Source organism: Falco rusticolus, chromosome 13 (genome assembly GCF_015220075.1).
Source record: "Falco rusticolus isolate bFalRus1 chromosome 13, bFalRus1.pri, whole genome shotgun sequence".
Classification (NCBI taxonomy): domain Eukaryota; kingdom Metazoa; phylum Chordata; class Aves; order Falconiformes; family Falconidae; genus Falco; species Falco rusticolus.
The window spans coordinates 10,977,387-11,002,318 of NC_051199.1; the positions used below are offsets into that span (position 1 = coordinate 10,977,387).

A 24,932-nucleotide genomic window follows, 5' to 3' on the forward strand; every position below is an offset into this window, starting at 1 on the left:
CCATGCACAGCTCGCCCTCGTTTCCTTTCAAGTTATGTTGAGTCACCACAGTATCCTTTAACCACAAGTTTTAGAGTCTCTTTCACTAATTCTACCATTTTATCTATCTATTAAGTATTCCTATATAGACGTAAGTTTTGAAGAGAAAACACCAGCGCAGAATGAGTGTACACACTCTGCTGAACCACTTCTTTGGGGAGCGATGTCCAGATCTGAACAAAATTCACTCAGTCCCAGTTCAGCAGAAAGCAAACTTGTAGTACTGTAACTGTTAATCACTTACAAGAAAACTCAATGTGAAAGTGGAAAAAACCCTATGCACTGATGTTTAAGAGGTACAAGTCTTTCATGTAGACATTTTTCCTGTGTAGCGGTTTCACTAAAAGATGTACGTTTTCTGCAGCAAGTTTGCAACATTGACTACACTGAGAAACCTCCCCTCCTTGAGCAGATACTGTTAGGCTAAGAGTTTTGCAACAATCTCAACCTTTAGTAAGTCAGACATGCCATAAATGTCCACTCTTCAAAACCCAAGATATGTCAACACAATAGTAATCTAGGTCAGATGCTCCTTGGAAAAAGTTGTGGATATTAGCTTTCAAAATCCTTCAAAAACCCATAATGTAAGGAAATTACTTAATTAGCCACCTTCCCATTGAAGTCATAGACTGAGAAGGAGCTGGGGAATCCCCAAAATCATGGGATTTCTCTTGAAATATGGGGGAATCCCACACAAGTGCATGGCATTTGCAGGTTCTCTATGCCAATGGAAACTACCCTTTTTGCTGGGGCTGGCAGAACGAAGAGGTATTCCTTCTTCCCCCTGGAAATCCCTGTGAGGCTGGGGTGAGCCCAGTTACATCTCCTTCAAAATTAACGTCACTCAGATGTTCTGATGCAGGTGGAGGCAGGGCAAGCTGTGTCACACTGGTGTCTCTTTTCTGTACAGAAGTGGCAGCACTCAGAAAGCCACTCCTGAAAGCTGTCTGAAACACTCCAGGGGGAAAAGTTCTCCTTGACAGCTGCAAGGTCATTTACGTGAGACAAGAATGCAACTCAAGAAAACCCTGAAGCGGAGAGACACAGCGAAAGCATGAACATCCCTGTTCCCTCAGTACTAATTCTCTTGCTCCCAGTGCTGCAAAGTGCATGATCACTTTCCATCAGGAAACATTTTAACAGATGTTAACAGAGAAGTATTAGGAGAAAGTCTACACATCAAATTGTAACTAAATATAAGTAGACGTGAGGTTGCCAAAATTACTGCAAAACTTTTCAGTGAAGCACTTCAGTATTTATGGTGTTTTTTTCCTATTGATGCTCTGACAAATACCATTCTTGCTTCTACAACAGTACAGCAAAGTCTTGTATAAAATGTAATACTGTGTTATGCCAGCTTCCATGAATCAGAGATGCAAGTAACAGCCCATCCTTGTCAATACACTGACTGTGGAGGTAATCGAGTCCATTCCATGGCAACATCACATATGACAATATAATAAACATGATGCCTCGTTATCAGTTCTGGATGTTCTTACAAACCTTAAGACTATGCAACATGGACACAGACTCCATCCTTTGCAGAGTCAGTATTCTGGACTTGGCAAAGCTTACCACTACAATGCTTAGTATTGCGTTTGTGATGGGAAATGGCAGCTGGTTTAGTTAGCAGTTTAGCTCTAGAAGGCATGAAATGACTGCTCAGTTTTCTCGTCACAGGCAGACAGAAGCAGCATTGTTGGGATTTTCTCCCTGCGAGCACTAGCAGAGATCTGTAAATGAGTAGGGCTGATTTAAAGCTAATTTAATAACCATAGTGCTGCCTCTTCTCCATTTAACTTGTCTGTTCTTTTTGGAAATAGACCAACATAGCGATCTGTGCCAAGATCGAATTATGCTGGCTCGGATTTTTATAATGCTTTTTATAGTCTTTCTATCTCAAGTGAGTAATGAATTACATTTAGTTGTACTGAAACAGTTGTGAATACATGTAGTAAAAAGGCACTCTCCAATCCTCACCTGCTACAGCAATCACAGCAGTACCATTTACTTCACACCCCGATAGTGTTGTGGAGCGTACTTCTGTATGTTGTTGAGCCAACTTTTCCAAGCTCTTTTTGATTAGTCAAGAGACCTTTAATGAGCACCAGAGCCAACACCACAGAGGGATAATCACTACTTAATTACACAAGTGAAACAGCCCAGATTCCACCAGTGACGTACAGCTTGATCACCACCATATTCTGGTCTAAGTACAAAAGCATTATTTTTCCCAGCAATAGTGACCAAAAATATCCACATAAATGGTTTTAACAGAAACAGATATGGTACCTGGCTTGCCTCCAGCTGCACAGACATTGTGCATTGATGCTAGTACCCATCTTCTCTTCATAATTATAGGATAAAATGACTTATATATCATCTTCCTGAAGTTGTATTTCTGTGAACACTCACTAAAAGAGGAAATGATGCAACCGAGACCAACAGCCTCTGGATAGTCATCCCAAGTACTTGCCCATTCTAAAAATAAACCAGACTATATGTTGTAATTCTCTAATGCTTTAATGATGTATTATTCCCAGACACCAAATCCTGACTATCTAAAATTTACTGAATTTAATACAGATGTTGAAATAAATTTCTTTTCTTCCTCATGCCAGGAAGAAGAAAATTAAAGAAACAAATAAACAGAAAGAATTTAAGCTGATGGACTTTGGTTACCTGGACTAAAATATCTTCATGACAGGAGGATTCACTATACGTTCATAATAAGAGACAAAAGAATTGTGATGGCCAGACTGGTCAAGATTAAGAGGACTCTGATTTTTAATTTATCCAAGCTATGGCTTGTCTAAAATTACAATTCCTTCTGGTACACATTTGAAATATTGAAATGGGCAGCAGAAAGGGCCACTTACTGAAATAATGGCATCACCTTCCTTTGTTTTTTTTTTTGTAGACTTCTCAATGATACTATTAACTAAGCCAAATCCTACTAAAACTCACAACAGCAAATTAAATTACTTTCTGGTATGACATCAATGGGAAGTGCTTCTCACACTTCTTGTTCTTCCTTTCCTTTCCCCAGTTAAATACTGTCTCTGGCATAACTGTCTCTGTACATGTACTGTCTCTGTACATTACTGTAGATTTTTTTTTTAATACGTTTAATATATGTAGTTAATTTTATTCCACCAGGGTGGACCAATTTAAATTAAATATTTCTTTGCCAAGCCTGTCCAAACTGAAGCTAAAGAACAGTCAGATCTCCATGACTTTTGGAGGAAGTGTTGTCTAAAGGCTGAATTTAACCCTATCTTCAGATGTGCTAGCGATACAGACTGCCCAGCAGCTCTGAGGTGTGCTTAGCTGAATATTCAAGGAGCTGAAGCTGACGCTAGAAAACCATTTGCCTTTTATGGATTCACCAAAACTTTCACCTTTTTGTAGGACCGATGTATGTTTCTATTCACCATAAGCCAGTACAGCTGTTTGATTCCTGGGGTAACTTCCGTGGGGGTGCACCTTCTTCCTGCACCAGGTGAGATCACGGTGAGCACTCAGAGGACCCAACCTGCTCCTGGCAGCGAGTCCCACAGCAGCGCTTGTACCCAGGGAGCAGAGACAGCACAGCCACGCGTGGGGATGATGGTGTCCCTTAACACCTGCCAGCATCTGAGGTGGAAGTGACAGGTCTCATCAACTTAAAATGCCCTCACCCCACAGGGCTGATCTCTCTCCAGTCCCAACACAGTCCACTTTGTGTTATGGATTGTCTTTAAGGAAAAGAAGTTTTGCATTTCAAGCACAGGGGAGGAAATTCAGGGTCTGCAAAAGGTATTCGTAAAGGACAAGGAAACACAGCCAGAACCAGCAGGCAGATGGTCCCTCCTTTTATTTTAGATCTTGCCATTTTTACAATTGCTTGGCCTGGTATGCATCTATTTACAGTCAAACAACTCTCTGGCCACATTACAAAGGCTACATTTGGCTCAGTATGTGATTCACAGTCAACAATATTAAAATTAGTGGTACAAAAAAAATTTTCTGTGACACTGCTTCCCTTTCACCCTAAAACACATTCACTTGTCATGTCCAAAATGTTTAATTTGCCATGTCTTTCAGCAAACCTTGGAGAATTACACTTGGAAAGAATCCAGCCAGTCTTTCAGGGCTGCACAGCGCCACTGATACACTCTTCAGTGTCAACAGTGAAGCCGACATGCCAATAAATTTCATTAAGGGGATTGCCAGTTCCCACAAGATTCTGGTACAGAGAAAATTGCAAAGAATTACAAAAAGAATTAAACCCCCAAATTCCTAGTGATTCAGCAATTAGTTTCCAAAATGCTGTAGTACCTAGCAACTTAAACAGTGCAACAGCAGGGAAACCTGGGCAAAATGCTGCTGGGAATAAAAGAAGTGAAAAATAATTTTCTTTCATTAAAGCCTCTTTATTTAAAGAAAATTCTGATTGACACCAATAAGGGATTTTCTTGACTAAATGAGACTTACTCTGCACAAATACAGCTGGGATGGGGTGAATCCCAATTGCTTACATTGGAAATTACCATTGTTTTGCAGATCAAAATCTATAAAGGTCTACTTTGCATATTTTCCAGCTTTAAAAGTTACTCTAAGAGAATAATACAATGTGTTAAATATTTGAAAAATGGGTACAGCTATCATCCGGATGAGCCTACTCATATCATTTTCATTTTAAATCATGGGCCAGATTTAAGCCATCAGAGACTTACAGTGGCACACAGACACATAAACTCTCCAGCAGCTGGCTTGATGACTGACCAGGGTTCAGGCTACTCAAACCACAAAGACTTGTTCTCAGGCATCTGGCAGTGACCTACTCTTTCTATTACCTTTTATTTCTCAAGTTAGAATTTATCATTGCTTTCGTTATGAATTTTGAAAGTGTCTGGCCTTGTAAAACTATCTCACTCATGGTTAAATTCTGCAAGCCACACAAGACTGTTGGTTCAGCTGGGGGGGGGCAGGGGGCAGGGGAAGGGGATGCTTCATGCTACACTCGACTTAGTCATAAGTGTTTCCTGAATTCTGTTTCTCAGTCACAATTATACATCTGTCATTGTAGCCTTGCTGCAATGTTTTCTGAATCTGGAAAGTATATGAAGTATATGCATGGGCAGGTACGCATGTGCATCTTCAATGACTAGTAATTGCTATTTTAGACATAGATAAAAGCACCAATATAGTCTGCAAAATATTCAAGGTAACAAGAAAGCAACTTACTTGTCCTCTGTGTTTATACAGTAGCTGGAAACCTTTTTTTTACAAAGGAGATTTCATTTAATCAGAAAATTACTGAAATCAGCATTATCATGCCACTGACAATAAGACCTTTATAGAAACTGCTAGGTTTTAAAATTAAATTTAATGTATTAGCTTTTCAAAATGTCAGAGCTGACGCCTTCTCAATAGTGAGTACTTCAGAAGCCTAGACTAAATATTTGCCCATAGGTCACTTCAGGGGAGAAACAAGAAAGTCTTGTAAAGTATCTTAAGGTTTGGTTGTGGTTTTTTTAATTTACACAGACCTCTAACCTGGCACCACTCAGCCACTTCGCTCCCCTTACCTGACCTTAGCCAGAAAATAAAAGTGCAGTTATAGCAACAAAAGGTTTTCTTTACATCTACCATGCTGTATCTATTCATGAAGAAAGCAAGCAAAAGCCAAAGGCACGGTTCACTCATCTTCATACAGGCACCTGAACAGACAGGTAGGATATGCTGGAAGGGGACTGGGAAGAAGGGATGGGAACTGTGGGGCAGCAGAGAGGACCGCCTGATGCAGAGCTGGAGTGCTCGCCCCAGCCACTTGCCTCATCAGTGATTACATCACCCCTGGGAAGGAGAAGTGTGTAGTCCTGCCCTGGGCACCACAAAGGGGATGCTGGAGTCAGTCTACTTCAGCTGTTCTGTAAACACTCTTTGCTTCGTCTTCACTTTTTCTAGAATGGTCTCAGGCAGGCAGATTCATGGTTGCAAACAGGAACATCAATAAAACCTTCCTGCAACCTGCATGTAGTGGATTTGACCAGGGCTTTTAAGCTTCCACTACAAAGTTTATGTCAACAGCACTTCTGACTGTGTACACACACATATATAAGATCATTGTAGTCTAAGAAAAATCTACATTAAAAAAAAGATGCTCCCTATTTTTGCCCTGAAGTTGTACTCAGATGACCCTCATAGCAAAGACAGAAACCCAGCTCTGACACCTACGGCTTCTATATGGCAACAATAGAACTTATTACAACAATAAGATCAGACCAAACCAGACCCCCCTGTTTGTGCAAAGTGGAGAAGGCAGGTGGAGCGATCTACCCACAGTCATCTGTGTACAGGTTCAGGGGAGGGACAGAAGGGACAGGTGCCAGGTGTTCCTAGCTCACCTGCTCCTCCACCAGGTTCATCTCGCACAAACTGCTGCTAAAACACTGGTGTATTTTACATTAACACTGTGTACAGCACAGAATTGTCTTTAAAAACATTTTTACTTACTTTAAAAATTAAATGTTTCTTTTGAGTAGACTTTGCTTTTAGAGTACATTGGAGACTTTTTTTTAAAGTACCTTTAAAGGATTGAAGTGAAAACTCTGATATCTGTTCATTAGATCATGCTCTGATGCTAAAGACTTTGATCGTTATCGTGAGTCTGATGATGAAGTTGCAAGACAGCACACAAGCAAACTACATTGCCCGTTTTCACTTAAGTCCTAAAATTTAGATATATGAACTGCTAGACCTGTAGACTGAGCAAACAGCTTTTTTGAAAGGGGCTCAACCACTTCAGAAGCCCCTGAGGCAAAAACAACTGCCAAAAATATTTGCATTAGCTCTAAATAAACTTTTCAAAATACCATTTAACTTCTAGAGAGTACTTAGTCACTGCCCCATAGGGCAAATCTCACATATGTTGTTCTGCTTCATTTTACTCAGTGAATATCTCTCTTTTTCTATCTACACTATGGTTATTTACCTCTTAAAGATATTTTTCAAGCTACATATCTGAGTAAATAATGGAAAGTTATTTCCACAGAGGCTTTATCTGTAAAAATTAGTGTCATCCATATATGACCATTATAAACTCAGCTCCCACAATGGTGTTAAAATTGTAATTGTTTCCTTGACATCAGCTACCTCCTAATCAATTATCTAGCTATCAAGTCATTTACACACACAATGTAAATGTAAGCAAAATCTGGTCAACCACACTGAGCTCAATCGACAACCTACAATCAATTAAAACTAATCAGATCATAATTAGTCTTAAAAAAATAAAAGGAGTTTCCAGCAAATAACACGAGTCCATCTACAGAAAATACAGGTCTAAATGTAGTATATTAAGAAATGCACTCTTTGAATAAGGTCCCAGTATACAAAAGCCTTTACAGCTGCGGTGGGAGTTAAGACCACTTTGAAATCTGCAGCATCAGAGGTGCAGAGGACTGATGCATGAAGGAGAGATGGGCTCCTGCTTGATAGCAAAAAGTGCCTGTAGGCCAAAGATTTAACATGCTCCAATTATGAAATATTGGGTAGAAAGACATAGGTCACAAGCCACAAAAGTAAAGCCAAGTGTGCCCGCATTTCCTAAGGGCTAAACAAACTATTGAGAAATACACTCGCTGAGTAACATGAGTGACCCCATCTTAGTCTATCTTATGTCTGAAAAGAACAGAAATCAGAACAGATTCCCCTGAAACCCCGAGTTATGTCCTCGACACTATGGCAGCCAGACACTTCGCAGGAAGTGCAGCGTGAACCACAAGACTGATGAAAGAGGCACGTCCCTACTTCCCATTACAGGCACCACGCAGCTACAAGCGCTCTAAGGTTTAGGTCAGAGTATGACACATTTTATTGACTCTTAGAAATCACAACAGTTTAAAAGTTCTTTTGCACCACTAAATGGAACAGACTCTCAGCTTCTGTTACTTGAGGATACAGGCAAAAATGAACAAATATATTCCCCTCTACCTGCAGGCAATCTACCCATTTATTGTCACTATTTGGGCTTTGTTGTATTTCCAGGCATACTTTCCTGTAAGGCTTCAGCCACTTCCAGGAAGCACCATTCAGGCAGTCAGGATTTGCACGGTAACAACAAAAATCATTCCTAACCAGGATTTAAGAGGATAAATCAAGGTGCAGTGCATACCTCCTACCAAAGTCTTGTGAACTGCGAGGGTTAGATGCTTTCACCAGCACCACCAGCACTCATTCTTGGGACCCAAGACCATGAAGCTTCAACTTGGTATCTTCAACTGTATGCCATTAGCTCAGGGCAGCAGGAACTACACTGTGGTCTTTTCAAAAAGATCCATTTCCATATAAAATATCTATCCAAACAAGCAAACCCAAACGCTCTACTAGATGGACCACAAACTGTCTTAACCAATCTGTGACCAAGCGTTACAACAGCAAAGTTATTTTCCTTCCTATTTAAAAAAGTTAATGAAAATACTCTTCCTCAGTGTATTATCACTGATTCTTTGTTACACTGGACATGCAGAATAGCCACGAAAGAGCCTCCAGCATGCGCATGCAAACACAGCTTGTAATTGGATATACAAAACTACAGAAGAACACTAAACACCTCTTGCCACAAGGATCCATTGTCTCCAAATCTTTCTTGGGGAAGCCATTAAACATTTGACATCTAAAGTGATCTCTCAAGTTAAGTGAGTAAATTGAAAACTGGTACTTGCCTAAGGCTTCTCGACAGATGGGTCTATGCTTTTTAGCTAAAATTGTCTACAGTTTCAATCTCGGTCAGGAAAGCCTAGGAAAGCCGTTAATGTGAGCTGCCCGGTGCCACACAGCAGAGCTGCAGAAAGCATAGTCCTGGCTCAAAGCCATCACTGGCAAAGCTACTGTCTAGCTCGTGGGACAGAACCTCACTCCAGCTTTCCACCAAGAACTCTGGAGCTTTCTCCATTTGTCCTCCTGCAGAAGGACAGTGGCTTTCTCCTCATCCTCCTGGCCTCAAGAAGCATAAATCACCCATAGAAGATTGTGAGATCTAAACCAGCATGGAGTAACTTTTGTACTCCATAAGCAGCATTATGGATTTCCATGGAACCAACCACCAAGCAGGTGTTACCAGGCGCCAGAGAGACTATCACATATTGCTGCTGTCAGTACATGTCTGATTGCTGTACAGCATCACATCAGTTTCCCTAATGCACTTGAGTTCTATAAACTCCCGAATTCCCTGTGCTTCAGTCTCAGACTTCAGTAATCATTCTCCAATGTTCAGCACCTCATCACACGGACTGATGGGACTCAAGTCAGTCCCACATATACATGAAGGAATAAATCCTACTCTCTCCTACGTGTAGCCTGAAGAGTGTTTGACCTGTAATTTCTTAGCAATTTCATTGAAGAGATGGAAGAAGGGGTGCATACTCACGCAGCTTAATCTGTGAATTTCTCCTTGATTCACTCGCCTAACGGTCCTTCTTTTCCTCCGCAGTTCACTGGTCTCCCTTTTGAATCTCCCACGAAAGCTCATTGTATCCGTAAGAATTCAAGCTGCAAACAAATCTCTCTTTTAAAAGCTGTGCTTCTTCAACCTCTTTCCTTCAGCAGCTTCAGCGTAACAACTGGAAGCTGCACATACTGTTCAAGGGGGAAGTATGTCTAAAACTTACATGCTGTATCCACAGTAACTGAACAGGAGGAAGAAAACCAGCAGTAACTCATTTCTTCCTGTGAATAATATTCTGCTATTAAGGCAAGAGTGTCTCATTAAGCCATAAAAACACCCAGCCCCCGCCTCTAATGCAAATCAAAATAGGAAGTTGTAGAAAAAAACGTTTGCAACTGAACATCTATCTTTGTCTCAAAACCCATTACATCCTTTCTCCTCACCACCCTCCCTGATTCAAAAGCAAAACCAGCTGCACTCTTACTTCATGTACACGTATGTCTGCAAGCTAAAAAGAAGGCAGTCACAGAACCACCACCTCCTACAAGCCCCTCGGTAGCAGACTTCAATTGCAGAGCGCACACCAACAGGTTCGTGCTGTGGGGCCCAGAATCACCTCTGCTTTTGGACCAAGGTAACAGTTCCCCTTTCTAAGTGGTGTAAAATACCAGTAAGAGGAAGCACCCTGCAAATTCCTAAAGCTGAAGACAGTTTTTAAAAAAATAGAAAAATAGACATATTTATAAGCCAATATTCAAAAGACATATTTGGCTTCTAGAAACCTAGGTTTAGAAGTGCCTGTCACGAGCCAACTAAGAAAAAAATAAATTGGTGCTTGCTTCAACCCTGCTCCCACCTCAGGCAAGAGTAAAGATGCCAGACGGAGCCTGTTCCCCAGCTGCTGCCCCATAGCAGCTCCCCTACCCCATGACCCCATGCAGTGGCAATCACAGTGGCACCCCGACAGGATAGAAGCCCCTCAATTGGTGCCTCAGAACCACAGAGGCAACAGGAACAGAGACACAGGCAATCAAATTATTCCTGATTAAGGTAGAGACTCACCCAATGGTCAGCTGTCTGAAGGTTGGCAGGGCACAAAGGTCTTTTAAAACTGAACAAACCCCCTCAGTGCCCACACATGTGCATGCACACACACACAGACCCCTTTCTTCTCCTTTGTTCCAGCTGAGGATTCATCCTGCTGTAGCAGCAAAGCTGCATTCCCCTATGCACATAGTCTTTATGGGGCATGCATTAGGCTTTTTTATTTTAACATCAGTGTCCATAACCAAGACAAACTGATAGTTTTTCTGCTTTTTCATTCTGGATTTTTTGCAAATTGGATGCTAAGCATTTTTTTTACAACTTGTTTCAATTAAGTACTGTCTGAGATCTGCAACTTTACCCTGAGTGCCTTTTTTTTTTTAATTTTTCTTTCCAGCAAAAAATTCTGAATTCTATGAACTCTTTCACGCATTTTTCAGCCTTAGTAACATTTGATCCAAAGTAACAAACCTCTGCAGAATTTCCACATGATTATTCCACATGCTGGATTTCCACGCCAAAAGCGCAGTCACATGAGCCCAGCATGTCTGATCTGAGCACTATAAATCAACGCATCAATCTGACCAGTTTGCTTTCATCTTCCTCAGTTAAAACATGGTGTCACTTTATGAATTAAAAACCCATCTCATCATTATCTTTGTCTTTAAGAAGATCAATTCCTTTAAACTGAGTGTTGCCAGCCTGCTGTGTGACTGCTTAAGACAAATTTCACTGTGCTCCTACTTAGTGGTGAAAAGCTTCCGTGTTTGGCGCTAGAAAACAGAAAAGACAACAGAAACCATTTGCCAAGGTATGCAGACATTTCAAGTGGCTACCAATATAGCACCGCAACGTTAACCAAGTTGGAATCACCCTTGTTTTCTCTCAAATCACCATGCTATCTGAGTCCCAAGTGCCTCTCACATAACATTGTGAACGCAGCTGCCAAAACAAGCGGTCCTTGCCAGAAATTAAATTTAATCCTGGATCCATCAGCTCTGCTGGCCTAATTTTCAGCAGGTATCAATTCCTCTCAGAGGCTGCTTCACCCGTCCAGTCCTTTCTGTAACTGTCACACAGAATGAGCCGATCCCCATCTTTCCTTTCCTCAGGATGGCTCTGTCCCAGCTTCCAGCCTCCGGCAGCACCGAGGAGCCCTTCCAGGGCACTCTTTCCACTGAGATAAGGGTCACCGCTGCTTCCTGAAACTTTGATGAACTTGTGTTACTCCCAAATAATACAAAAGATGAACTTTGGTTCAAGTTTCCAGCTGGTCCTTATTCAACATACACCATGAGTATCTTTTGTCCACAAGATTTTAATCCCTAGTATTATTAAACCTAATTTCTGTATCTCTGACAGCCAGTTTTTCAGACTCAACGCTAAAGATGCTGAGCATTATATTTTCTCAACACCAATACATCAAAAGGTTGAAGCAATGAAATACAAATAAGCTACAGCATTCACACAGAGATATAAACAGAACTAATAGTAAACAACTGCAAATAAAGATTCCACTTTCTTAGATCTGTTTTGAATGCAAATTCCTCTAACACTTGTAATGGGGAATAACATCACCAGTCAAATGTCTAATAATGCTTTGTCCTGTAGCAGAAATACAAAAGAAACTTCATTAGCATCAGTGTGACTGTAAAAGATTCTCTAATTTTTCCTTAGTCTTCTCTATCTCTTTGAATAAAGATAACAGGCACTTCAAGGTGATCATCCAGCACCTGCACTGCTTTTAAATTCAGAACTATTATGTATAATCCATAGCTTAAATTATCCCGAGGAAAGACGTACTAGGTCACAGGAAATTCACAAGCCTTGGTTTCCATTTGTGAACTGCTCTATTAGATTCATATAGTAAAAACAAGGATGTTGAAACACTTCAAAAAATAATAAAATATGTAAAGTTGTCAACTCAATGTTTTATTACCCTCTGCTCTGCTGCCTCTGCTGAACATTTGCATTTGTTCCCAGTATTTTGAAGAAACTTATCAATATCTAGATAGGAAAAATAATATTTGATACCTCTACCCCTGTTAAGGAATAGCTAGGCGTTCCCTTTGTTTCAGAACCACTAGCATTTAGTCTTCTGATAGGGGTCACAATTCTGTAACTTGTTTATTCTCTTTTCCTACATTTCTTCTAGAGGTTCTGTCCAACTTATTGGATCTTGGATCCCTTCACTGTCACGCATCATTGACTTCAGTTTGGATCTTGAAAGCAATATGTAAAACCGTACCACTGGACAACACTAATTCACTGCTACAGTGTATCACGCAATCATTGCAAAATGAATTTCACTAGTGCTTTGCTAGCAGCCATATAAAAATTCAGTTCCTGAAGTGTGTATCTTCAACTAACATAAAAGACCTTCCAAAACAGGCTGAATATTTAACTTGCTGTGTAGCAAATACTGAATTCACTGTACTGTCCTTCTAAAATAATATCATCTACATCTCCCATCAAGAATGATCGAGAAAAGATGCATCAGTTAACCACTGCCTTTCCCCCGCCTCCAAATTTGGTGGCAGGGTGGGGTGTGGAATCACATGCAAAGATCAAATTCATAGCGAGTTTCAGGGAATGAATGCTTCCATTCAGCTCAGGGCTTCTGTCCGGGAGCAACGCCGACACGTACAAACAGAGTGCAAGTCAAAACCAGTCTTGACTAGTGTCCATGTATATGTAAATAATTGCACATCCATAGCCATTACGCACCTAATCCTGACTCAGGCCTTTTGTCTAACAGATTTGAGAAACACAGTTTTATTAACAAGTAAGAAAATTCCTTTTGCTGGAACAACCTGCATCAACTGTGCATTATGTTGTTTTGAAATGAAAGACAAACCTCTCAAAAAACACCCACTTGCTTCATTTATAAATTAATACCACTGTGATAACAGTGACACTACCATTCAGGCAGTCTCTGCAGCGTAGACCAGTACTGAGAAATTTGGCTGACAAACTTAACGTTCCACCACTTGGCAGAGTGCAGATAAGAGAGCTGCCTACCTTCCTTGAACAGCTTGTGGCATTTCCAGCATGTCAGAGTTCCTGGTAGAACCACAGCAATAAAGTCATTGAAGAAAAACCAAAGGATGCCAGCCATGCCCAACACTCAGCCCTTGGAGCAGAAACAGAAACAATTCTGCACTTTACGACCATGACATCGGCACACAGCTAGCAGGCAGCTGTCAGCTCAGGTACTGGTGACAAGACCTGGAGAGGCTCACAGAGGGCTCCCTATCTTTAAAACAAAACAACCACCACACTTAAATTATTTTAATTATTAAAAAAAAAAAAAAAGAAGAAAAAGATGTACACCACATAGCTTTACAGCCTGCTCTGTCCCATATTATGGATGTAGGGTGCAGAACTCACAAAACTTGGAGACTTTGCTGGTATACTCAACTACTGAGGCCAGTAACGAGGAGATTAACACAGTTAATATCCCACAACATGCAGGCGGTGCCAGTGGGTAAGCTATGTTAATACTTACTGATGCTGCATTTCATATATTCCTTACCTGGTCTTCAATTGCAATCCCCCAGGCAGCCCAGCATCCCTGGCTGCCGCACCCTGAACAGCGCAGCAGGGCAGCACTGCTCAGCGTCAGCTGTCTGCACATCTGGGCAAATCGAGCCACATCAGATATAATTTGCCACCCTTTCTGTAGTCAGAGTGCTTGCTAGAAAATTGATTTTAGTGAATGGTAACACACTGCATGTGTTTGCAGATAGGACTGCCAAAAATCTACTAATAGACTGTGAGACTAAAATTGGGGCGACAATGACTGGACACCACACATTCATCTTATTCACATCTTCCAGGCATCGGGAATAGCATGTGCTCTGTAGTGGATTGTGAACGCATGTTAAAACTGTGCTTCCTAGAAGCTTCGTGTCAGACAGGTAAAGCAGATTACTACACTGGGACCAGAAATAGATAGATTTTTTTTTACTAGCACCTACCGAAGAAGATGGAAAGCCCTAGTGACCTCTATCCCAACCCCTTTGTCAAAGACTGAATATTCACCTCCATCTTCTCCCCTCTCCAAAAAAACCCAAACCAAACAACCCCAAATGAACTCAAGAAGAGATCATCTTTTGGAATGAAATGCTCAGTATTGATCCATGCTTTGAAAATGTCCTTTTTTATAAAAGGGAGGGAAAAATATAAAACCAAAATATTTTAAACAGAAAGGTAAAAAAATTCAGTTAAGAAAAATTCCATATGACACAACCTTTTGCAAAGTCACTCTGGTATTGAATCAACTGGAAGTGATTTTTTTGAGAAATATGATTCCAGCTACGATCTAACAACTCAAGCTAAAACAAACACTCCACGGAGCCATTAGAATAACTGATGCTCGCCTTTTGCCTACACATCCATCCAGCTCTGACCAGGCAAAGGGCTGGGAATCCATCACAGTTAAAGTGACCCTGGCACACAAGGTGAGGTCTCCAAGGTGGGGGGACAGTGTGCCTACATAAATACCCATGAAAAGAAGCCCCTTAGCTTTGTCAGAGCCCTGCTAACAGATCTTTCCAGACAACAGTCCCTGATGTCAGTGACTCCACCTATGTCAAGCCATTTCTTTTCTTTCTAGCCTGCCAGCGTGCTGATCTCAGCGATTCCTTCCTCCTTGCCTTCACTTCATGCCCCAGATATTAGTGCACTCACGCAGAACTGATCTGTGAGAGGATGCTGTGCTCCTTCGCCCTAGTGAGAGGCTAAAACACACCCTGTAGCTGAACCGGTGGTGTCAGGAGCTGGCCACAGGCTGCCCTTGCCAGTCCCCGTGCATTGTCAGAGCTGCTAAGGTTCATCTGTGGCTGAAAGTGTCCCCAGGGGGTGAGGAGAAGACCTCGGGATGGGCAGTTTGGCACCTCCCAGCCGGATCTCATGCAGCCCTCAAGGGCCCTTCCAGCACATGTATTTCATCACCTCAAAATAGCCTTTGTAAGCACTCACAAGAGCTTGCTGGTAACACCCATGGTCCAAAAGCCACTTACCAGCCCTTTGCTGATTTTACAGCTCCTAAAAAAACTTCTCACTGTTCCATCTGGGAAGCAGGCTCAGCTGAGCCAGCAGCAGTCCCTCCCTGTCCCGCAGCCTGGGAACACTGCTCCACATGCACACCTTGCCACAGCGATGTTTCTACCAGCTAACCCCACAGGAACACAGATGTAACACCAGCATCATTTCAGCAGCTTTCTAGGCTGGAAACCCACCTGCACCTGGCATGAATAGAATTCATTCCCTTGCCACTGGGCGGAGAAGGGCTTTGCACCTGATGATGCAACCCCAAATGCCTCCAGCTACAGCCACACAGCATCATTTACAGAAAACCAGCATGATAGATCTTACACTTGCAGCCCTTGCTCATCCACCCTACCAGCCCTCTGGAGACAGTAGCTACTGGGGGAGCAAGAAGAGCAAAGGGCACCAGTACTGCACCACGGTGCTACTGGCTGGTCCTCTTTGCAAAGAGGGTGAGGGTCCCTGCTGCACAGCGGAGCTGCAGGCTCACACACAGCGCAATCGAGCGCAGTCGTTACGGGCTTCTGTGCTGGGTATCTTTGCACAGGTTGGATAGAAACAGCTATGCTTATTCTCTTTAGCAAACAAACTGCCGCTTCCTATATCAGCAATCAGGTTGGAAGAATAAACTTTCAATTAGCAACGTTGTCCTGCTGATGCATACAAAAGCAAAATAGGCAATTACTTTTATTTTTTCTTTAGTTTGATCTATTGGGAAATTTCAAACAAACATTACTCTTTTGTTTTCATCTACTTGGACTGGAATTAGTCCTTGATAACAAAACACACAGCGATGAAGGGCCATAAAAGGCAATTAAATAATTAAATAATCTAAATTTACTATCTCTAGATATGTCGATACCGCTGTGATTTTGGCTTCCGCTGCATGCTTTTCTGGTTGTAAATCTAATACTTGCTATTCATGTCTATGCTACGTTGCAGAAATTATTTTTCTTTTTCTTTACAAGAAAAGCTCAGATCAGACAACATCTGGTTTATAAAGAGAATCCACATTTTCACCCAATTTTCCAGCTGGAACAACTGAAGCAAAAGGAGGTCAGGCAACTCACTCATTTACTCAAGGTCACAATCAACATCTACAATGCTGTAATATTGATGTAAAATACCCTGGGATCCTCTTCATTTTTTTTTTTTTTTTTTTAATTACAAAGTACACTCCCCTCCATACGTGTGCAAACTGACTGTACAACCATTACTGTGTTTGATATCTCATATTTCTAACATATATTCAACGTCATAAATTCCTGTATACTCTCTTTTAGTGCCTGTGGGCATCTTAAGCAATTAAGAAAGCAACTGCATACAATAATTCATCATCTGGATCATATAATTGAAAGCTAAATAATGGCATTTTGGAAGAGGCAAAAAGCACATAAATTTCAAAAGCAAAGATGCAAGATTATTTTCTTGTTTTAGTAGAAAGGGAGTGAAATATAAAACCATGCAAGTCAGATTTACATTAGTTGAGTTTGGTATGGAGAAATAAGAAAAAGACAACTTGTACCTTTTTGACATTCCCCTTCTCTTACTGATCTCTTAGTACACAGAAAGTAACACAGTGTAGTCTAATCGATCGTGCCAACACCTGATACAGTATTTCTCACTTCGACATAACTTTCTGTACACCCAGAGAATTGTCTCACCTTTCCAGGCTTTGCTTTTAATTTCTTAATTAAAACCTCTAATCCTAATTTAGACTTATAACAAATGTGCCGTCCTCAGTATTACCAAAATAAGAAGGTAAAAAACTAGGAAAATACCGAAATGGCAGTGGTTAGGAGCCTTATAGTTTGTAAAAGCCTGTGTAAAGTTAACCAAATATAACCCCAACCTTGGCAAAAAAAAGAAATATAATATAATCCATCAAGTTCTACTCTTTCAGTTATCCCAGCCTCACAGCAAGGAATATCCAGCGGAGTGCTGCAGGTCCTGACACACAGACAAGGTACCGTGCGCCAGCCAATACAGGTCCATGCACAGGGACAGTAACTTGCAACAAATGCAAAATAATTCAGGGGAGCGCAGTCAATCAAGCTGATGTACTTGCATGTCTAAGAGGCAAGAACGCCAAGTATAATACTCCTTCAGCACCAAACGAAGTACTGAATGTTCACCTGGACGCCATGCTAAATTCCATTTTATGTAAGCATGGTCATACCAGGTAGGATGAAAGTTAATTTAACCCAGATTTCTGCACTTGTGAGAATCTATAGCTGCTAAGGTAAAAGCATAGAAAACAGTCAGTATACTAGTATTTCTCCTGAATACTCTTCCAATTTCCACTCATGCAGGTTCCCAAGCCTGAGGCAGCACCTGCATATTTACTAATTCTCAAAGACTTCCCTCATGAATTTTTCCAGCCATTTTTAAAACCTACACAGACACTATAGATGCTAAACATTTTGTGGCAAGGAAATCCAGTTTTAATATTCATTCTTTTTTTTGTTTGTTAGTTTTTTTCCTCCAAACATGCCCCTCATTAGTTTCATTTGACAATCCCTACTTCTCTTCTTGAAGAAGAAACTGCAAGCCATCTATATATCTCTGACCATTCTTGACTTTTATGACTTCCACCATATCCCCTCATAGTTATTTTTCAGGCCAGTCCAGGTCTAGTGTTTGTCTACATACACAGTCACAGACTAACTTTGCTGACCCCCCTCACTCTTCTCTGTGATTTTCCAATCCTTTTAAGCCTGTCTTGAATTGTATGAGGTATGAAAGCCCACCCAAGAAGCTGCTATGGAACTCTGCTATCCAAGGACAGATCAAAAAGCTGAATTTATTTATGATTTCCCAGCAAGCTGGAAAAGCAAGACCAAAACTATGTCATTTTTAACACAGTAAATCTGCTCTAAGCTTCCAGGTTCCTTCTGCAAGGCAGAGAGCTGAATCACAGTAAATCCTCTTCCTTCACTTTCTCCAGATGATTTTCTCTGATGGGATGAGTGTAAGCTAGTTCCTGCCCTTGTGTTTTTCCCCACTCTCACATCTTGCTCCCTGTATCCAATGTGCAAAGACAAGCTCTTGGACCTTTACTCTTGCCTTATCATCAAGCCTAAACTGGTCATTGACAACCTGACTGTACCAAGAGTGTTTTGGTTTGTTTGTGTTGTTTTAAAAAAAAAAATAAAAATTGAAAATTCTGAGGTTTTTTAGATTTGAAAATTCTGGAAAGTCCAGAAAATTCCCTCTTACTGTAGAAATAGTTGGAACATCCTGACTCATTTCTATTAAGCACCACTTGAGCTGGACACAAAAGAACTGGTCAGGAAATCAGAAGCTAAGAGGTTAACTTCTGATTTCCTACAAAAACATGCTCCAGCCAGGCTTAAACAAGTGCCAGAAAAGGATGTGGATAGGAAATAAAGCAGAGCTTACTGCAGTTCCTCCTCACTCAGCTCCTTGTTCTGTCTGAAACACTGCAGACATGGTCTGACTCAAGGAGCAAATCCTTTTGTGAAAATATTTCCAAGAAATACAGTTGTCTTGTGAATGCTTTCTACAAAAAGCAATGTTTAGCCACCAATTCAGATTATTTTTGCAGGCTCACGTAACTTAAAATTGCCTTTGATTTCATTTAAAAAAGGAAAATTGGCAAGCCCTTTGTATGTACAAAAGCTTTTGGCACCTTAAAAGTACTATATAAAGAAACTTCTCAGTAGGAGCTGGTACAAACCTTTTTGTCAACTCATCTCTCAAACATTTCATTTGGGCAGGTCCTTTTTGGTATATTTTTCAGGAAATGTTTATATAGTGAAAACATTTTAGAATTACATTTTATTAACTGATGTTTACAGTTTCAATTAGATTTAGAGAAGGCAAAAACAGATTGGTACAATTCCAGACTTGGATTTACTTTGATCTTTTATATAAAAACCAGAATTATGCATGCCTTAGTAAACATCTCTATTATTTCCAAATAGTTCTTCAGTTCAAACTGCATTCATGAGTTTTCTCTATGTTTCCATACATTCTGCTAAAATATGTCGTATTTACACAAGTGTTTCAGGAATGAGCATGCTATCTATCAGAGCTGCTTGGTCAGAGGATTTCTGAACAAAAGCAGGTGATGGATGCATGAACACCCCAATGATGAGTCCTTCCCCAGCTGATGTCTTTACTACATTGTCAGCAGAAACAAAATCAGGTGCTACAAGGGGCAAATGGTTATCATGAAGAAGCAAGTTACATCACGAGCAACAAAATATATTGTATATCTTTAATCTTAGAAAATAAATCAAGTCTGTGTAGAAACAGTAAATGTTTCCTCCTGGATGCAGCAGATTCAAGATTAGGATCACTGTCCCTGTATCTTTCATACAATTGCTGCTTGCATTCATCTGAAGGACATGTTATGGAGCACATGCCCAACACCTGGGAGCAGACAGCCAATAAGGGATATGCATTCTCTTGTAACAGGCCAGTTAAAAGGCAAAAGGAGACTCAACTGCAAGGTTGTAAGGCCAAAGAAACCGGACATTCCTAGCAACAAACAAGCTTTTAGATAACTGCTTAGATCACTGCACCTCGATCAAGGGCTGTGCCCTTGCTTAAAACCAAAGAGCTAATGGTGGTCAATAGCCGGAGGAACTCAAGCACTGCAAAAGCCAGAACAGTCACAGCCTGAATAAGCAAATTCAGGCACAAGTGCCAGCTGGCAGGTGGAGAGACGGAACAGGCAGCTGGACGCTCTGCTTGCTTTTTCTATGGAGCTCTAGGGAGATGAGAAAAAGCTCCTCAAGAACATGGGAGAACAAGTTAAAGACATGGAAAGAGCTAAGACACTGAAAAGAAAGAAGTGCAGATCATCTCTGTGAACACTTTTTATTCTTTACCTTCAAGACCCAAGCATCCAAAAGTGAAAAAAAAATAGGCCCAATTCCAAGCTGTCTCTCCCAAGAACTTGTCCTCCTCTGTAATCCCACTAAGATCAAATCTCCTATAGAGATAGCTGCAATGCATTTTTGCACATAATTTACTAACAGAAGAGACATTTCAAAAAGGACAGTAGAGCATCTGGTTCCAGGAATCTACATATCAGAACTTAATCTCTTTACTGTTAAGGCTTACCCTCTGAAACTGCTAATTTTAGCGCAGAAGTCACAGCCTGTGGAAAACATCAAGGTAATGCCAAACCCTTATTAAAATGCCAAAGAAAGTTATAAGTGGTGACATGATGCTCAACTCCCAACATCTAGTTTCATAGCTAACCACTGACTGATCCAGCAAGGCCACATACATTTTCCACTCTTAACTTCATGCTTTTTTTTTTTTTTTTTTTTGGTGGGGGGGATTAGGCAAGTGGGAAGAAACACGGAAGCAGCACAGAATTACACTTCTGAACTGTTTTACTGCATTAAGTCAAACCCCTATTCTACTGGATTTGCACACATATAACTAAGAACTGAATCCGGCCGCCTCATCTTCAAGCAAGTATCAATAATAATGAAAAGAAAATGAGCACAGCAGTTGACAGATGAGAAGTGAGGAAAAACAAACACCAAAGGCAAGAAGTGTTCAATTCAATTGTTTCCATAGACTGTATTCAGAATAATCCCCGAGGCAGTAAGAAGTCTGACAAACATTACAATGGCTATTTTTCATCGAAAACCACACACAGAGAATCTATTATGTTTTAAGCTAACCACAAATTGGCAATAATTATTAACAGAGTGCAATTTTAGAAGTAAGATATTGCACACAAATTCTTTCTGTTTAGACAGAACATTACATTTTGTTCTGAAGAGGCACCAAATTAACAGGATGAAAAAAAGCACATTTTTTATGATATGTATTTATTTACAGAGTTCCCAGAGTTTAAAATAAGAGTCCTAGCAGAACTGAAATGATTGAGCCCCAGGATAACAAAGGAATCTGTTTCTTTCCCAGTGTAAATGTGCGCATGTACGTACAGCTCCCACAGCGTAGGGGCTCATGCTCCATGGTCTGAGCCAGCTTCAGCTGGACTAGACTTGCAATAGCACCCAAGATGATGTCAGACCTTGCCACCCAAAACATCCTGAAGTGTTCGTACGACATGATTTTTGGTGCAGAATCCTAATCCTTTCGCCACTGCAGTATTCCTCACTCCAATCACTAACTCAAGCTGGAAGTCTTAATTGTTCAAGGAAGTGATTCAAAAGCTAACAGACCAGGAACTGTCCCTGTATTTCCTAGGCACTGTCTTCCTCCATCTTCTTTAGCTACAAACACTATGGAGACACCGCACCTGTTTCTGTATTCCTGAAACAACAGTACTCCAGTGAGCAAGAGTTCAGTTACTTGAGTACTTCGGCAGCAAATTCATTTCTTGTTTCACTCAAAAAAGCAGAGCTGCCAGGCTCAAATATGCTGAAATGCTGCTTAGCCTTAGAAAGGAAATCTAAAGTCTTGCCTTTACAAACCTTTCTTTGGTTAAGGGAACATCAAAACTGTTTATCTGCATTTGTCCAGCCCCTCTTCAGCTACAGGTGGTACCGCAACCTGGAACTAGTCTGTATTCACCCACACATTGGTAGTAGTCATCTAATAGTCATGAAGTGGTGATGCCTTTCATCAAAACCTTGTATGATTCAGGAAATGCAATCTAGAAGTCAGATTCTCTTGAGAGTTTTTAGAAATCAGGTAGCAACCCCCCCTGGGATACATAAAAAAAGATCAGATCACCAATAGTAGCCACACTAGGTTTTGCAGTACACAGCAATCACACTTCTGTTTACACACATCAGTGTAGAGGCACTCACATCTGAGTATCTGCTCCCCAATTTATCTTTCTGCTGTAGCTGATGGTGGAACAGTTCAGCAGCTGCTATTAAGTGCAGTGACTCCTGTTGCACTCTGCCACGTTACCCTGCTTTGCTGGAGACGCTATGGAGCAATGAAGACTTCCCATGTGCATTAAAACCAAATGCTTCTGATAGATGGAAGAGTATGAAGCGTGGAGATAAAAGCCTCAGAGATATACATCTTCATCTGCCATGAGCAATGAAATTTTGCATAAGGCTTTTGTCTGAAATGCACTGAACTAAAATTCTGATTTAAAGTGGGTTTAAATCAAGTGTATTAGGGTTACTGTTGTAAAGAAGAAACTTCATAGAAGTGAGAAGTATCAGGAACAGGTCTGTCACACTCCATTCAGATTTCCAATCCACCTAGGATGGGAATGGAGTGCATTTATACTGAAGTCAAAGCAGAAGATGGTTTTCCACTTTGGGAAAGAAGAGGTGGAAGAAGGGCAAGGGAGGAGGGATTAACAGCAGTAGGAAGAGGTATCTCACTGTGAAGCAAAAACAGAGCTTTTGATAAAAACAAGGAGGGAGGAAAAAGCATCAAAATATCCTCATGTGTCAACACACGACCAGTGGTGGCTTGCCCTCAGAAAGCAAACCTTACCAAAGTTTAACAGCAGTGTGCCTAACTAATTTCAGATGAGAAGAAACAGCACTTTCTACTTGGATTCTCTCTCTCATCACTGAACTCTTCCTCTCTTACACGCTCTCCCTCCTGCCTTTGCCTCTCCCAGCAGCTTTTACTTTGGCAGTACTTCCAGTTGGCTGGTGTTCTCCAAGAGCCCTGGCTTCTTTATGGCTCCCTTCCTCAATCAGACCTCTTACAGAGCATAGCTTTTTCCAAGCTAAATCGATATCCCCGTGTTTGCAGCCAAAGGCCTGAAATGGACTCTGGACTCTGCTATATGCATTTAAATCCAGATCAGCTCTAGTGGAGGATTCCGTACCTACAATGGCACAAACAAGAAAGCCCAGCCTGGCTCCTAGTGCTGCAGCCAGCAGTGAGTTAATGCCAGTGAGAGGCAAGGGCTGAGGACTGGCATTAATATTATTTTCTGAAAGCATGAGTTTAATTTCCTATTTCTTTGTACGCTTCTTGAACCAGCTGCAGCTCACCATTCTTGGCAGAGGAGAACCAGTCTACCAGAGCCTGGGCCAAGGGTGGTGCACACACATTAAGACAACAAGTGCTGCTGGTGCCATGCCGCCGCTCGCCCTCCCAGCCTGAGCTCTCCAGCTGCCCTCTGCAGCGCAGGTTGGGTTCCAGCTGTGGATGCTTGCTGGGAATGCAGCGCACCTGGGATGTGCATGAAGCATCACAGGTGGATTTCTGCATCCTTCTGGCTTGCACAGCTGCCTGTGTTGCCCCAACCTGTCTCCTGGAGCTATGGACAGTGATACCGCTAATGGAGACGTGCTCCTGTAACGGAGCTTGAGGAGCATGGGACAGCACCGTTTCTCAGCCAAGATATGGTAGCAGGCAGTATCACTGCTTCCAGTCCATTTCTGTAGATATTGACCGTCAACCTAACCCACCCATACAGCCTGGTCAGTCAGTATAGTGCCAGGCGCAGTCACGCATCCCATTACCAAAATCTCACTGTGGGAGGCAAAAGACCAAATGATGTGAACTGAGTTCTGAGCCTGGAACTGCTTGTGCAGGCCAAGATGTACATAAAAAAAACCAGAGAACAACTCTGAAAATAGACCTAGAGGCTGCTGGTCACAAATACATACATAGACGTACATAAAAAAAAAGTTTTATATTTCTGTCCAACACTACACTGTTTACTGACATCATGAAACAAAAAACCTCTATAAAATTCTGTCTGAAATACATTTCAAGGCATTTTATTGAAGTCTCCAGAACTCAAAAGACACTATTGTGGTTATTTTAGATGCTTCATCCTGTGCCTAGCATTTGGCATTTAAATCTATGTACATCTGTCTATTATTACCCAGAGTTTACATTTTCCTCGTAATTTATCCAAGTATTTAATATTGTGATAAATACAGGAAAGCAGACAAATATAAATGCAAGATCTGCACTCATGGCTGATTTGGTGTGAGGGCACCACACCATACAATTAGCCTAAGGTTCCTACAACCATAGCTCCCCCAATTCCAAAATCTCAGACCAGTCAGATCATTGGGATTTTTTATTAACTCTTTTACCTTCCTCTGTAGGAATATCCAAGGAGTAAAACAATCAAGGGAAACTGAAAGATGGCATTTACTACAGCCCATCAGAGCTACAGCCAAGCAGAACTGCAGACAGAGCATCGCAGACAAAACTGCCACAAATCAAGCATGTATGTTCATAATTTGTTTATAAATGGGCTTATTATGCAAAGCAGTGTGGCTGCAGATGGCCAAAGCCTGAAAAAACTGAAGTGTTTTTTTTTTTTGCTGTTTGGTTTTTTTTTCTTTTTTCTTCCCCTTGTGTGTGTTTCTCTTTTTGCCTTTTTGGTTTTAATCAAGTTATTTTGCGTTTCTATAGGTCGATTTTCTTCTCACCTAAGAAGCATTTTGATTATTAATTTTAAATAGCG

General features: G+C 41.1%; 1 protein-coding gene across 10 annotated transcripts in view; it reads right to left on the bottom strand.

The window, feature by feature from the left end:
- The window catches only part of DOCK10 (dedicator of cytokinesis 10), a 134,034-nt gene that overhangs the window by 103,401 nt on the left and 5,701 nt on the right, over positions 1-24,932 (bottom strand). Inside the window, exon 1 of one of the 10 annotated variants that reach the window (XM_037406779.1) lies at positions 9,455-9,741. The exons of 8 other annotated variants lie outside the window; for them this stretch is intronic. In XM_037406779.1, the coding sequence (XP_037262676.1) occupies positions 9,455-9,556 (102 nt within the window). In that variant the 5' untranslated portion in view covers positions 9,557-9,741. Of the gene's footprint in view, positions 1-9,454; positions 9,742-24,932 lie in introns of those variants that run through there. One more of the 10 variants, XM_037406780.1, reaches the window with a different exon arrangement.